Raw genomic sequence first — 15086 nt, 5'->3', positions numbered from 1 at the left:
ACTTAAAACAGCAGAGCAGTAAACAAATCTAATAGCATTATTACCGTATTCTCACGAATAGAAGTTCAAGCTCAGGACAGATCAAACAAACAAGCATGTTTGCCTATATTTCAAATGATACAATATTTAAATGTATAGCTTTGCCCATTTTTAATTCGATTTCATGTTCCAGTATAAGAACAAAAAATACATTAGTTATCCTAAGGTTGTGCTTCTGTAAAGTACTGAGAGTTACACTTGAAAAACAAGTACAAAGCCAAAGCATCAGTCATTTTCATTTGTATTTTATTGAATTGTTTTGCACGGTTCTGCTCATTCATAGTGACGACCATTGGTAACACTCCATTAAGAAGCATCGCATTGTTAGCCTGTGTTGAATAGTAGTGTGATCATGTTGATGCTGTGTGTGTGGGGGGGGAGGCGGGGGGGGCTGTGATCTTCATCCTTCATACAATACAGGAGACAGCTGAATGCTGGGGCTGGACTAACTCACTTTAGTTGGTTACATAAAACACCAGATGTTCTGCTAATGAAGTGAACAGCACTTTCTTTGCCAATTTACAGTTCTGGCCAGCAATACATTATCAGGCACAAGATGGAGATCCATTTCGTAACTCTTTAACTATTTTGGCATAGTCTGCTACTGCCCCAGCATTGTGTTTTTGCCAGCTGCAGGATTGTTGTGGGTATTCTTACAGGATTGGAATGCAGGTTGGAGAACACAGCTTTAGTTTTAAAAATGTACAAGATAGTTAAGCCAATTGGCAAACCACTCATTACTCCTGTGTTAATTGTTTTTTTGCATTAAAAACACTTTATAGATGACCAAATGTATCTAATTACACTCACCCCACTACTGCTGTGCAATGGGAGTCACCCAGACCCAGCCTCAGCCTTTAATGTTATGACAAAGATCTCTGGCAGTAACCAGTTTGAGCCACTAGAGGGCAGTAAGGGCTTAGTGAGGTGATAGGGGTCAGTGGCTGTTCTGCCTTGATGTTCCTCTCATGCTGTGTCGCTGTTCCAGGACCAGCATACCGCTCTCAACCTGAAGCAGTCCCTGTTTGTGGGTGGAGCTCCTGATTTCAGTACACTGGCCCGGGCTGCTTCTGTTAACAGTGGATTCACTGGAGCCATTCAAAAGGTGTGTGGAAAGTATTGAACATGTGTAAAAAATGTTAAAGTTACCTCATATTCTAGATTATAGAATTGAAGAGAAATATAGAATGAATTGATAACCATGTGTTTATTATTATTATTATTATTATTATTATTATTATTATTATTATTATTATTATTATTATTATTATTAATATTTAATCAGTGCCATTTGCATTGGGTATTGTGAGTTCAATTTTGGATTCAAGCCTGTAGCACTGTAAAAGCAAAGGCCCAGGATTGGATTATAAAGGGAGGTAACTGTTTCTCTCTGTATCCCTAGATTTCACTGATAGGCATTACAGTTCTGAAGAAGGATTATGTCCTGAAAGCCGTGGATGTCTCAGTGTACCATGCTCACCCCTGCTCTAAGAGCCCCAGTGTGTGTCACAACGGAGGGGTCTGCCATCCCAAACTGGACTCCTATGAGTGTGTGTGCCAGCATGGCTTCTCCGGCACGCGCTGTGAGAACGGTAAGGACCCGGCCCCCCAAAAACGCTTCAACCTTCCCCAGTAACTGGCAGCTATCTGAAAGGCTGAGTCCAGTGGCATGCAGTCTGAAATGATACCAGTTGATACATTAATAAAGAAACTCAATCCCCTGTAGAATTGCCTATTACTAATACTAGTACCGGTTCCTTTGAAACTGCTGTAACTGATGTGTACCAGAAATAGCTGATACAAAACCTTGGCCCCTTAATAGCTTGTGTGCAATGACACGTACAATTGGATAGCAAGCGTGTAATTGCCACTGGCCCAGCTTTTGTTACAGCATGCTGTTGCAATTGTATGTCATCTCTGAAACACGTTAAAGTCGTTTCTCACCTCTCTTTCCTAGCAATCGTGGAGAAGTCAGCAGGAGAGACTGAAGCGATCGCATTCGATGGCCAGACTTTCATAGAATATCACAACGCGGTGACAAAGAGGTAAGCTGGCTTGGCTGAACCCCATGAAAGACACTTAAAAAAAAAAAAAAAAGATAAATACTCATAAGAACCGTTCAGACAAACTGCACGTGAACAGCTACTGTACACAATGATAAGGGGTGCAGTGAAAGGGTACATTCATTCTGTGTTTATTGATTAGTTGTACTCTCCGTGCATGGATTTGACCCATTAAGACACAATCACTGAAGGAAACACATACTCCATAACATCCCACAGACAAGACCTCTGTAGGCTCCTTGCTTCAGCTGAAAAACAAAATTGCACCCCTTTTGTTACAAGCAAATGATTAAACTGCCTCCCAGTTGCTTTATAGCTTAAGCTTGTGTATAAATAATTAAAACCAGGAGTGCTAGCCAGGAAGCCCGTTATTGTAGGTCTTTCAGGGGTTTAAAGCCTACTGCTGTGGGTGGTTTTGGCTTGAAGCAAAAACGCCCTTTTTTTAAAGGCCAAAACCTACATACCTGCTACAGCTTTGTATTAATGTTAACATTCCAGCTGCAGAATGTAGGTTAGCGTATGTGGTGCTCCACCTGTCAGCCAATTAGAATTCAGCATCCTGGAGGCTTGTGTTCCAATGCTTGTTTGTTTTTTTTTTTCCTAATCGAATATCAAGATGTATTTTCTTGGCCAGTGTTACAGGTTATTCTTCTGACAGCACATCAGTGGCAACTCTGCTTGTGATGTATTGAAACTTTTGTTCTGTGCAATCTCCCTCAGGCTGTGTTTTTTTGTCTACTGTGTCTCTTGTTTTCTCTTGTCCTAGCTTGACTTCTTTGCTTTAGCTGGTGTCTGCATCTGTCTCTGTCCCTTGTCTTTTGTCTTACAAGTGTCCTTGTTGTCTTCTTTTCTTCAAAGCCAAGTGACCAATGAGATCCCAGAGTAAGTAGTGCCCTGGAGCATTGTGGGTGTGTTGTTTTTAGTTTTAAGAACTCCCTCATTGCTGCTGTTTTGACTTCAAGACCTAGAACAAGAGAGACCTTATTTTGTTCCTTCAGATGTGTCAATAGGTTACTACCCCTTGCCCGTGTCCATTTCATTATTTAATACAAGACAAGGATCCATAGCTTCAATAGTGAAGTAGCCACATAAACGATGTTGTGTGTTGAAGTACGGCAACACAAAGGAATCAATATGCACAGTATCTGTGCTATGGATGTCATGTAGAAAATGGAAATGGAAATCCTTTTCACAGTAGGGTAGTAATTATAACACGAGTAATAAGTGGCACAGCCTATTTTAAGTCAACCTTCAAATACCGTGTTCTAAGATTTTCTTTATTTGTTATACATTACAATACATGCGGTCTCCCAAAAGTGCATTAAGTAGCTATTTTTTTTTTTTTTAGCAATGCTGTTGTATTGCATTACGGTATGTGTTGCGGAATCTGATTTAGGCGTTTCTTAAGGAATGACTAATACGCTTGCATGATTGCATGTAATGCAATACATCAGATTAACCGTTCTGCATGGAAGACTCACTCCTAGATTAGAAAATAGTTAACCGTACCCCTTTGCAACAATTAAAATATTTTTTTTTTTTTTTTTTTTTTTAATCCATTCTCCTTTGTCAACTATACTGCCCTGTCATATTATAAAATTTGTATATTGCTTGATTCAGAAATAACATAAAATTTGCACTGATATTCCCGAACAGTGAAATTATAGTTTATTGACTGTATTTTTTTTTTTAGGTGCTGAATTAACTGAAAAAGATACTTAGTCTAGTATAATATTTTTTTTGGTGTGTGTGTGTGTGTTTATTTTCAGTTCGTTTAATTGCTTGAGTCTAAACATGGCAAGGTTAATCAAGGATTTGTTTTTCGCTATTAAAGCTAAACCTCAAACAGAACAAGGCTTTATAAACGTACTGAAACGTGCTTGCTAGCAGGGCTGTTAACATTAGTGTCCCTTCCCTTCCCTTCCCAGGGATGCTTGTGTAGGTTCAGGGGTTGATATTCATGTCACCTAAGAAAGCTGGAATCCCATTATATAATCCATAATGAATGCACCGGGTTGTTCCTCTGCCGCTTATTGCATGCCTCCATTTTCTTTCTGCTTCTAAGTCCTGAATCTCTGGACGATCTTTTGGACCAAAGGTAAGTCCTCGCCATGTCTTTCAGTGGCGTTTTCATTGTGGACAGTCCACTTGAGCCACATGTTGTGAGAGAGAGAGAGAGAGAGAGAGAGAGAGAGAGAGAGAGAGAGAGAGAGAGAGGAGCAATCTTATTACCATTTAGAAATCTGTGGTCTGTGCAGTCTTCATATACTATTGTCAATATTATCTGACACATTAAACATCAGCAGTAGGGTGTTTTAAATCTCTAATTCAACACTGTGATCACTCCAGTAAGAAGAGTAAGGGATTTTTGTTTGGCCAAATATTGTACAATCCTCTCCAAACATTGGTGCGAGTTGGCAGAAGCTTCATGTGTGCTGTGCTGTTGCTGTGCTTTCATCTCCCCGTGCCGTGTCCATCCTGTCTCTGTGTCTCGTGTCTGTGTTTTAATGTACTGTAGCTGTGTGGGTGAAGTTTTAACCAAACAGCCCTTCATATTTCTGTGAGCATCGCAGCGTTCTGAAGTAAGCAATCCCCTCTCATCCTGTACCGCTTGGCTAGACTGAATTTAACCGTCTTGCCTTAATGCAAGCTGTGGGGAGACATATTGCATCCCATAGATTGTTAACCAATATTTATATCTTATTAATACTACATTTAAAACATTGGTTAGCACAGTACCACGTTTATAAGAGTGAACCTACCATCATAAAGTTATAAATAATTAGCAGCTGTTAGCTACTCAAAGTTGCCGTGATATGTAGCGTGGCAGTCATCGTCAAATTAAATGTAACGTAGGTACTGTTCGTCTCTTTGGTTTTCTGTTGCCTGGAGACTGGTGAAACCATTTACACTTTAGAGATGGGGGGGGGAGGGGTAACATCAACTCAAACCTTCAGTATTCATGTGTCTGCTCATATTCTGAAAGGCTGTTCTGCGGGCTCCTGTAAAGATGTTCCTGTACAGGCTTGTTAAAACAGATTTTTTTTTCTCCTGCTTTCAAATTAAAATCTGAGAGCTACTGTTGACATTCCTCTGCAGCTTCAGAGCAGCGGGATTTAGATCAAACAGAAAACATTAACTGGCTTGTATCGCAGGCATGTTCATTTTTCAGTCAAAACGTACTGGTAAGTAAAGAAATGTAATAACTGCGTGCACTGATTCATACAGAAATATTTCAGCCTGTAGGTTGTAAATCTGCCCATTTTGATTGATAGCAGGCGATTGAATGCAGACAACTCCATTCAAATCCTCAAATTAATACTTGAGCAATAGTGCAATACTGCACCAGTTAGCAGCAGAGGCCAAATTGCAACATAAAGTTACTTTTAAAAATTATTTGACAAGCCCATAAACAGTTACATTACTTGACCACCAGGTGGTGTCTAAAGCCAGTTAAAAAAAAAAATCTCATTAGGCTCTAAGGTACACAGAAACACCTTAAAGTGGAGACATTTGATAATATTATTTTGCCTGCTGTGTATTGTAAATGGGGCAACCTACTGGTTTTGAGCATTGTCGTTATCCCTTGTGTACCACCATGCATGGACGGAAGGGCTGAAGGGATTAGGCTGTAGATCTTGAGTTTAACAACAGTCTTTTCTCCTTGTTTAGTGAGAAGGCCCTTCAGGTGAACAGCTTTGAGCTCAGTATCAAGACAGAGGCCACGCAGGGTCTGATTCTCTGGAGTGGCAAAGGAGTGGAAAGGTCCGACTACATAGCCTTAGCCATTGTGGATGGGCATGTGCAGATGGCCTATGATCTTGGGTCCAAGCCAGTGGTCCTCAGATCAACCGTCCCTGTCAACACAAACAAATGGATCAAAATTAAAGCCAGCAGGTAAAATTGCTTATATTCTCCAGCCTTTTCACCTTTTTTTAAAAAAAGCACAGAGACAACAACAGGCAGCCCAGATAAGACAAGAGTAGTTCGTTGTTGTGTGACAGCAGAGCGCCACAAAAAGCTGTCGAGGTGTCTTCTACTGCTAAATATAATCCAGGATGCAGGCTGAAGCCTTTAGTAATGTCTTATTAAAAGGGTTAGGGGAGGTTTAAGTTGTACTGTCCAGGGTTTTAATTTGTGAGGGGAAAAAAAAGCACACAATGGTTATTCACCTCCGTTTGCCCAATCCAAATACTGGATTTCAAAAATGATTTTATTTATTTTATTTGAAGAAAGGCGCAGCATAGCCTTGTTAGACTGTCGCCGTTGCCCTTGAGGCAGGGTGGAGAGGTGTCTTCTGCAGCTCTGACAAGTGTGCTAGGCTGGGAGGTCACATGCTGGTATTCCAAAGTGATTTCAGAGGAGTTTTTAAATATAAAGCACAATAAAAAAAAAATGTAAAAGTGTCTGCAGTGAGCTCAGAAAAGCAATATATTTATTTTGAAACCATGTAAAATAAAGCCATGCAACATCATCAGATTCACTTCTGGTGATCTAAAATCCAGCGGGTTAGGGAGATAAAACAGGCAAGGGACTGTGCTGTGGCAGATCCCACTGCCCAAGCACCCGGTGACTTCTGCAGGGCTGGACTTTGTCCTCCAGCGGCCGGTAGCTCTCATGCATCCACTTTGGAGGCAATTGGCTTGGTTGTGGGATCGGAGGACGCCCACTGACCTTCAGTTCTCTTGAGCTGTAGCAGGGATTATTCAGGTGAGGGAGCATCATTTGACATTCTAAATTTGGGGGGGGGTGCAGGATATGAAGTGTATTCACTAGTTTATTAGGTTGTTTCTTGGGTTAACTGGGGAAACTGATACAAATGAAAGTATTCTAACTAGTCTGTGTGTCCTTCAACAGGGAACAAAGGGATGGCACGCTACAGGTCGGCAATGAAGCTCCTGTCACCGGATCATCTCCTCTGGCAGCAACGCAGCTTGATACTGACGGAGCGCTCTGGCTTGGTAAATTTCCTATTTTATTCTTCTCCTTTTAGAATCTGGGAGGTTGCAGTATGAACGTCTTTGACAGGGAGAGTTGTGCACAGCATGGATACCTGGGATGCTGGGCATGCTTTGTGCCTGAGAGTGTGCTGATAAAATGATCCAAAGGCTAGAAAAGATTGCATGCCCCTGAGAAACGCATGAATCACTGTGTCACTCCAAATGAGCCACATTCTGAGGAACTGTGTAACAGTAGATCGAGGGGGGGCAGCCGCTTCACCCCCGCAGGCTCTCTGAACCCCAGAGAGATGATGTCATCCTATCCTGTCTCCCGCAGGTGGACTGGAAAAGCTCTCTGTGGCTCACAAGCTTCACAAAGCCTACAGCACAGGCTTCATGGGATGCATGAAGGAGGTGATCGTGGACAGCCAGGAGCTGCACCTTGTGGAGGACGCTCTAAACAACCCCAAAATATTACACTGTTCGGCCAAATAATGAATGCCGCCGCCCACCATGTCTATTGCTGTAATTATTTTCTATTTTTGTATACTTTTATTGCTTTTATATTGGAAAAACTTTTTTTTTTTTTTCTGTTCTGTTGCAGAATGTCAAGCTCCTCGATTGTACACAATCCAACCGAACAAGCATCATAGGTTGTACAAAAATTGCATTGCACAAACATTAAACGTACTTGAACGTTCACGACGACATTGGTGCTTCTGTTGGCTTCTTGTGGCTCCGTGGTTCGGTATCCTAGTTGAGTATTAGCCTAGCTAAGTTACCCTGTTTAACTGTGACTGGAAGCAAACAAGTAGAGGTAATAACAGAACAGAACTAACACCAAAACGCTAAGGGGCCTGAGGATCAATACATGACTGTGATAACAAGTCCGGGCTGTTAATGTTACTGTGGCTTTTTAAATTTTAATTTGTTTTAATAATAATTTAAGTATTAAACGTGTCTGTGACTTTTAGCTTACTGCTTTATGTACGGTAAATAAACTAAATGATGTTGGCTGTGTTATTATAAGAATGCGTATCTGAGAGTCATTAAATGTACATCAATTCATAACGTCTCACATGGCGAAGGTATGTTGGTGCAAAGTAAAAGTGGACCCTTTGCAACTTAAAAATGAAACTTAAACTAGGGGATTTTAGCAATATACACAAGTCATTGTCTGTCTATCTTTTACAGGTCTTAATGCAGTATCCGTTTTTGATGGATTATCCAAGTATTAGCTCTCAAATGCATTTTATTTTTTAATTCTTGGTCGACATATGTAATAATATTGTGTTAAAAAGAAAGCATTCCGGGCAGTTAAACGTTCAACTATATCTCAATATAAAATTCCATTGGACTATCACGTGGAAGCCTGCAACTGTGTATATTTTAGTACATGCAGGAATATGGCTCTGCGATTTCATCTTGCCAACTGTGTGCTGTTTTGTCTGCTGGGGAATCTTAGCCCTGCATGTTTATTTGGGTTAAAGACATTCTTTTTTTTTTTCTTTTTTTTTTTTTAAACAAATGGCATTGAAGTGTTTCAATTTAAGGACTAAAACTTGTTTATTTGTGTAAAAGTCAAGCATGCTACTGAGCCAAGCAGCAAAATCAAAAATCAGCAAAATCAAAACCTCCTCTTGCATTGTAACTGAAAGCTAAGTTGTTGTTTGTGTTTTCTTTCTAATGGTGTAGAAAACTTGCCTTTTAGAATTGTGCCAACCCAAAGTCCAATACTTCTGTGTTCCACCGGGTGGTGCTACAACACAAGCAGAACAGTCTTTACACAAACTGAAGGGTGACTAGAGTTTCTTCTATTGCTATTGTGGGACAACTGCTGAATGTTCCTGGTTCACAAAGCAATGCACACAACCAACTCTACTTAAATGTGCCCTGTGTTGTATATATTAGCACTGAGGGAGCCGAGATTGCTTTCAAATACCCCTTTCCAGCACGAGCTAAAATCTATGATTTGTTACACCTAAACTGCATTTGGACCTTGCATCTGTGAGCCATTGCTCTACAAAAAAGAATGCATGGGATGCATTTTAAAGATGGAAGGGTATATTTCTCAATGATACTGCCAGTGCAAGCGTGCATTGTTGCTGTCTTGGAATTGCTGTAATATGTTCAGGTTGCATCTATAAAAAACTGCGTGTTCAGCACAGTACGACATTGTCATGGTTTTATTTTGTACCCCATTAGACTTGATACTTTTGCGCAGGCCTGTGATCTGATCTATAAGTTAGCAATGTTTTCTTGTTAGATGCGTTAGTATTATACACTGGAACGAAGAATAACCTCTCCTTTAGAATATACAAAAACATGCAGTACCTAAGTCACCGTTGAGGGGTTAAAAAAACATTTATGTACCTATCTATTAAGCATCATTTTGAAAGTTTACTGTTTCCTTCTTGCAGTATATAGGGGCTTATTGTAGCGCAGTAATTGTGTGTTTGTGTGTGTGTGTGTGTGTGTGTGTATATATATATATATATATATATATATATATATATATATATATATATATATATATATAGACAGACTGTAAACTAAATCTTATTTTAAAAATACATTGTCAGTTTTGCACATATGGTCTGTTTTTTTTTTAACCATAATTTAATTTAAATGAGTGTTTTAAGACTACTGTAGATGTGCATTAAATTGAATGGCAGGCTACCATAAGCCCAAGGGAATTCAGTAGTGTTCAGGAAACAACGACTTGGCAAAAACAAAAGTCTACGTGAATCTTGTCCAGATAATGCCTTAAAACCTGAAATCGCCATGTTTTTAGTGAACACATTTGTGTGCATATTGTTTGGTGCACTTATCTTTTTGCCAGTATATTACAACAAGTGTTTCATCCCTATAATGTAAAAATAAAATAAATAATGAATAAGCCCAGAATGGTTTTTTAAAAGTATTTTTCCAGTTTGTATCCCTTATTTATGTGTCTTCATATGGTTTTAAGTTTGGCCTTTGTAAACTGTGTGTCATCACTGAAGGACAGTGCACAGTGTATAAGCAGCATGATGTAACCGTTACTAACTTTATTACTTGTGTCTAATGTCCAATCACCATCAATTAAAGTGGAAAAACTTACTTTTGGGTGTGTCTGGTTTTGTTTCCCCACAAAAACAGTGCATGTGCATATATGAATCACGCAGCTAAATATGTTTTACCATCATCCTCACAGTAAAAAAAAAAAAGTGCACTTCCTGTTGTTTAGCCAGATAAGGTCCCTCTCATCTGTCTGCATTTGGAGAACAACAAGAGCTGTTGGAAAGAGTCTATTGGTTTGCATTGTAAAGCAGAAAATCAGTGATCCATTTCTTGTAGAGAAAATAACACCAAGGTGTTGTTAAATATAAAGCTGGGGTTTGGACGTGATTTTTTGCTTCCTTCAGAAGGTGAATAACAAAGTGTGTGCACGAAGCCCTAACCCGAATTCAGAACCATACCGAAGGAGGTATCTGACATACAGCCGTGACTGCCTGCTAGCTTTAGAGGTGTGACATGCTTCAGTCCACTCTATTAGGAACATGTTGCTGTTAATAGTTGCACAGTGAGCCAAATCTAACGAAATGAGTGGGGCACCTTTTCTTAAATTGTCCAACAGGAACAACGTGCAATATTAAATACCATGAGTTTCTCCATTTCGTTTCTTCTTTCATGAGGATAGTCGATCAAGCCAGGAACAGAAGCAATCCACTCCAAATGTACAAATCAGCAAATAATATTTAGAACTCCAATATACATTTTCATTTATACTGTTTTCTTATCATTATTATTTCTGTTGTGGAAATGGACAATAGTCTTGTAATCTGTACGGTCTCCTGAACTTTTCACTTGGCATTCAGCTGGCGATTTATTATGCATTACAGCCACTCTGTTCCCAGCATTCCCTGGGCGATGCGTTATGTATTACAGACACACTGTTCCCAGCATTCTGCGGGTAATGTATTAAAGACGCTCTGTTCGTGACCTCTTAGCAAGATTGGCTTTTGTTAAGTTAGATCTCTTCTCTGGGTGTCTTCTTAAGCTGGGAGCTATTTGGGATTCAAAGTGTTGCTTGAGCCCTGCCAGTGTTTCTCAGTATTCGATTTGTACTGTTCTCTTAACGATTTGTTACGTTCAAAAGTGATTTTAATGTAGCAAATGTTGTATTTCATTTAAATTCAAATTACACTCTTTAAGGCAGTTGTACCTGAATTCAAGAACAGCATAACAACGTAAAAGAGGTCAGGAAACAAAAATGCATGGAGCTACTCTTTAAGACAGAATTCAAACTCTCCCCACTACAAATCTTGTTTTAGGTCCTGTTTTTTAAGCTGCTGTTGCTATGCTGTCTGTGGACTCTGTGATGTTTCATAGAAGTTGCCTCCAGACCTAAGCTGGTGGTTTTGTAATGCTGCCACTATTGTGTTTTTTTTTTTTTTTTTTTTTTTTTTTTAAATAGAGTTCCTACTAGTAAACTATGTCATTACGGTATTCAATGAGACCACTTCTTTCTTAAAACAAGACATCCTCTGTGTACCAGATCGATGCCTTCTCACAGGCTAATTTCACTGGAGGACTTCAAAGATTACGCACTTGGATACTTCCATTACAAGTATCTTGCTTCACGAGTTACACAAGCCTCTCGCAGTTTTCCCCATGACGTCTTTACAGTACAGAACCAGTGAGGCAATGTTTGTTCTACGATTCAAAACTAAATATTAAAATAGACCATATTAAAAGTACATTATGTATTTCATCCATTACCAGAAACACTCCTTATGTATTAGCGTTATATATATAGAACGGTAATACTAAAATACAAAAATTGTAATAGTTTTTATCAGCATTGCCAAAAGTACAATATGTAATCCACATTCCCTGGTATTGCAAATATGGCTCTGCTATCTATTGTGGATCATTACACATCATATTCACTTTATTTGATGCTTTTAAAAATCTGCTATAAGTATAGTTACAATGTTATCCTAGTGATTTGTTCTAGATTGGTGGCTGTAATGAACAATTACATTTGTTTGCAGCTATGGCTAAGAGCGTCTGTAATTGAGTCTTCATTTTAAAACTAAATTAGTATAACCATTAAGAACACACAGAGCATATGACTGTACTTATTGCAGTAAGTTTATTACTATCATATAACACAATCTGTCTCTCTCTAGCATGCTAACATGTACACATTTTGTAGATTTTAGTAAGACAACCTCAGGCAGAATTTGTCTACTAAATAGGACCAAAATTGCCTGCTTAAACCTTGTTTTAAAATTACCACGATAGAGTAGCCAACAAATGAACACAGTTGAAAGCTATTCATGTGTTATCGTTTTCCCTTTGAAGTCCAGTTCATTTGCTGACTTTTTTTTATTTTTTTGAAGTGTTGCTAAGATGGCGCTTGAACTTGAAACTCCATACTGGTGAAAGAAGAGCGATTTGGTGGTTTTTTGAAAGTCGTGATTATGGAATTCTACCAGGGGAGATCAAATGGAGATTAATGGTTAAGCCACACCAGTTGACCAGTAAACAGGAAACGCTTTTTAGGTAAACAGGATGCACTAGAGTACCGGTTGTGATTGTGAGGTAACCACAGCAATTTGGCTTCTTCTAAGAGTCGTGTTTGAGGATGGTTGTGTTAAGCAATAGCACTGAATCACTCCTTTTGCATGTTATACCACAGCTCGAGAGCCTGTAAGCTTTGACTCCGAAGAGTCTGCCATTCTAAACAAATGTATCTTTTTTTTCCATTGCTGTTAAAATTTCTCATTATCTCCAAGTTATTGACGTTTTTAAAATGGTCATTTTTAAACGCGTACGTTCACAGTTCTGCATTTTGAAAGAACAAGTATCTTTCCAGTGAATGGCTTCGAGTCCAATACTTTCACTAAGCATGACCTTTTGAGTAGGCATTTTTGTAGAATGGAGCGAGTCATTTCACAAACCAAAGGTTATTGATTTGAAGCATTGCACAACTCTTAGTTTTTCATCAGAAGATTAAATTGATAACTGTACAACATATTGCCTTCACAAGTCTAGGATTGTTAGATTCATATATCTTTGATTCATATATTATTCAAATATATATATATATAGAGTTTCAACAGAAGGTCGGAAACTCAGACGTTTTTCTCAAAGGAAAAAAAAAGAGGTTTTGGCAGGTGTTTTTTTGCCCAAGTTTAAATATATTACTGTTGTTTTATGATGTAAAGAAAGTAATCAGTGAGGAACTGTACAGGAGACTGTGTGTCAAATGAAGGAGGAGACAGGGTCTTTTGTGGAAAGGGTTTCCGCTTTTGGAAGAGGTGACGAGAAGATGTTATTTTAGTTTTGCTAGTCCTAGCCCGTGCCCTGACAAGCTCAGGATCTCATCTGAGCATGTCATTCCAGTTGGAAGAAAGGAAGCACCTGTCACTGGTGAGCTTGGTAATTCAACCACTGATCCCTCCATTTGATCTGCAGAATTCAATGAATATTTTACCATGTTTGCACAAGGTCATGGAGCAGTTCAGAGAGGCCTGTCCTAATTCAAGTTCAATCAAGATTCAGTACCGAAGGACCAATAGACTTCTAGTTTTAATTATTTGCAGTTGTTTATGAAATGTAAATAAATAGAGTAATTACATAACATCAGTACTATGAAACACCACTGTGCAATATTCAATGTGCTACATTACACAAGTGCATCGGCAGATTCATCTTCAAATTGCTTTTCTAGAGACTTAAATACTGTATTAGAAGGAAGGGTGTCTTAAAAGGACATGAGAGAGAATTCAGTGCTGGAAATGCCTACATGAGAAGCATGACATTTTTCTATATTTGTGTTGGTGTATATGATGTTTTGACAAGGTTTAACTGTAGTTTTTGGATTCTAACCCAATCACAAACAGGTGGTTATTCCAGATGCAATGACAAAGGTATAATGACAAAGACTATTTGTAAACGCTCCTCAACAAATACAGTCCAAAACCTCAAAATAAGCTTTATTTTTTTATTAAAGTTTTTGTAACAGATTTATAAATAAAGCTTAAGGTCTCCTTAAACAGCCCAGGGCATTGGATTGGCTGCCAGCTACAACTGGCCAAAACTAGCAGGCCAGGTGAATAATAAGTTCAACTCAACTGCTTTCAGAATGGTAAACCATCATGTGTCATTCAGCATTGCTTTCATTGCTACTGGAGGCACTCAATTCAGCTTAGCAGCTTATGCTTGTTAATGTTTAACAGCTGTACTTAGCCTAAGTGAACAGTTGCATGTTATGAAGATCACTTTGCAGAAAGGTACGTTTGGAAGTGCTTTGACTGATGCTGAGATTCCAGTTGAAACAGAATGTTCTTTTAGTTTGGATTCATAGCAGCACAGTATATTTGATCAGTTTTTACACTTGTAGTACGATGCATTACTATACTGTATTTATTTATTTTACTGAATTTCACCATACCTGTCTGGAGTTTATTATGCTTCCCTTTGCTTTTCCACATTTTCACAAACCACACTTTATTATGCTTTTACTACAATACAACCCACCAGCTCTTCAAATGTAACAAGCAAACCCACAGTAACCGCTAGGAAGTTTCATTCATGTTGCTTCTGGACAGAAAATAAATGTTAGCAGTGGTTGAAAAAAAGCTCATTATAAGTGATAATTGCTGCCTCACCAGGCTTTAGACAGTCTCTGCTAGAAACAGTTCTATAGTGCACAGGGTCATTCTGAATCATGCTCATCCGCTTCACAGTTCTTTGTCTTATGGGGTTAATAACCTTGCAGAGATCACTGCTGAACACTTTCCAACAGGCTGGAACTCTACACTTTCCAGAACCTTCTGCATCTGAGCCTTCTGCAACTCGATGCACCACAGGTCATATTCTTACTGTATATGCATCCCAGAAAGCAACGTCAACTTCAGATCCAGATCGATGGGTGGAGTCCACACTTCAAATAATATATCGTCTCAAACCACTACAGCGTCTGAAGACACCGATAAAGACTTCCAGGTGAAATGTTTGTCGTTGCATTTTAGTTTCTTTTAGTATTTCT

General features: G+C 38.9%; 1 protein-coding gene across 1 annotated transcript in view; it reads left to right on the top strand.

The window, feature by feature from the left end:
• Nucleotides 1-8559, top strand: part of LOC121328906 (agrin-like) — a 152727-nt gene extending 144168 nt beyond the window's left edge. The window contains exons 33-40 of the mRNA XM_041274047.1: nucleotides 1028-1144; nucleotides 1442-1631; nucleotides 1997-2084; nucleotides 2961-2984; nucleotides 4168-4200; nucleotides 5775-5999; nucleotides 6960-7063; nucleotides 7380-8559. Coding sequence (XP_041129981.1) covers nucleotides 1028-1144; nucleotides 1442-1631; nucleotides 1997-2084; nucleotides 2961-2984; nucleotides 4168-4200; nucleotides 5775-5999; nucleotides 6960-7063; nucleotides 7380-7537 — 939 coding nt within the window. The 3' untranslated portion in view covers nucleotides 7538-8559. The remainder of the gene's footprint in view (nucleotides 1-1027; nucleotides 1145-1441; nucleotides 1632-1996; nucleotides 2085-2960; nucleotides 2985-4167; nucleotides 4201-5774; nucleotides 6000-6959; nucleotides 7064-7379) is intronic.
• Nucleotides 8560-15086: the final 6527 nt, after the last annotated feature.

This window comes from Polyodon spathula, chromosome 16 (genome assembly GCF_017654505.1).
Source record: "Polyodon spathula isolate WHYD16114869_AA chromosome 16, ASM1765450v1, whole genome shotgun sequence".
Lineage (NCBI taxonomy): Eukaryota > Metazoa > Chordata > Actinopteri > Acipenseriformes > Polyodontidae > Polyodon > Polyodon spathula.
Note: the sequence above shows the minus strand (reverse complement) of the source record. Positions and strands in the feature narration are given on the sequence as shown.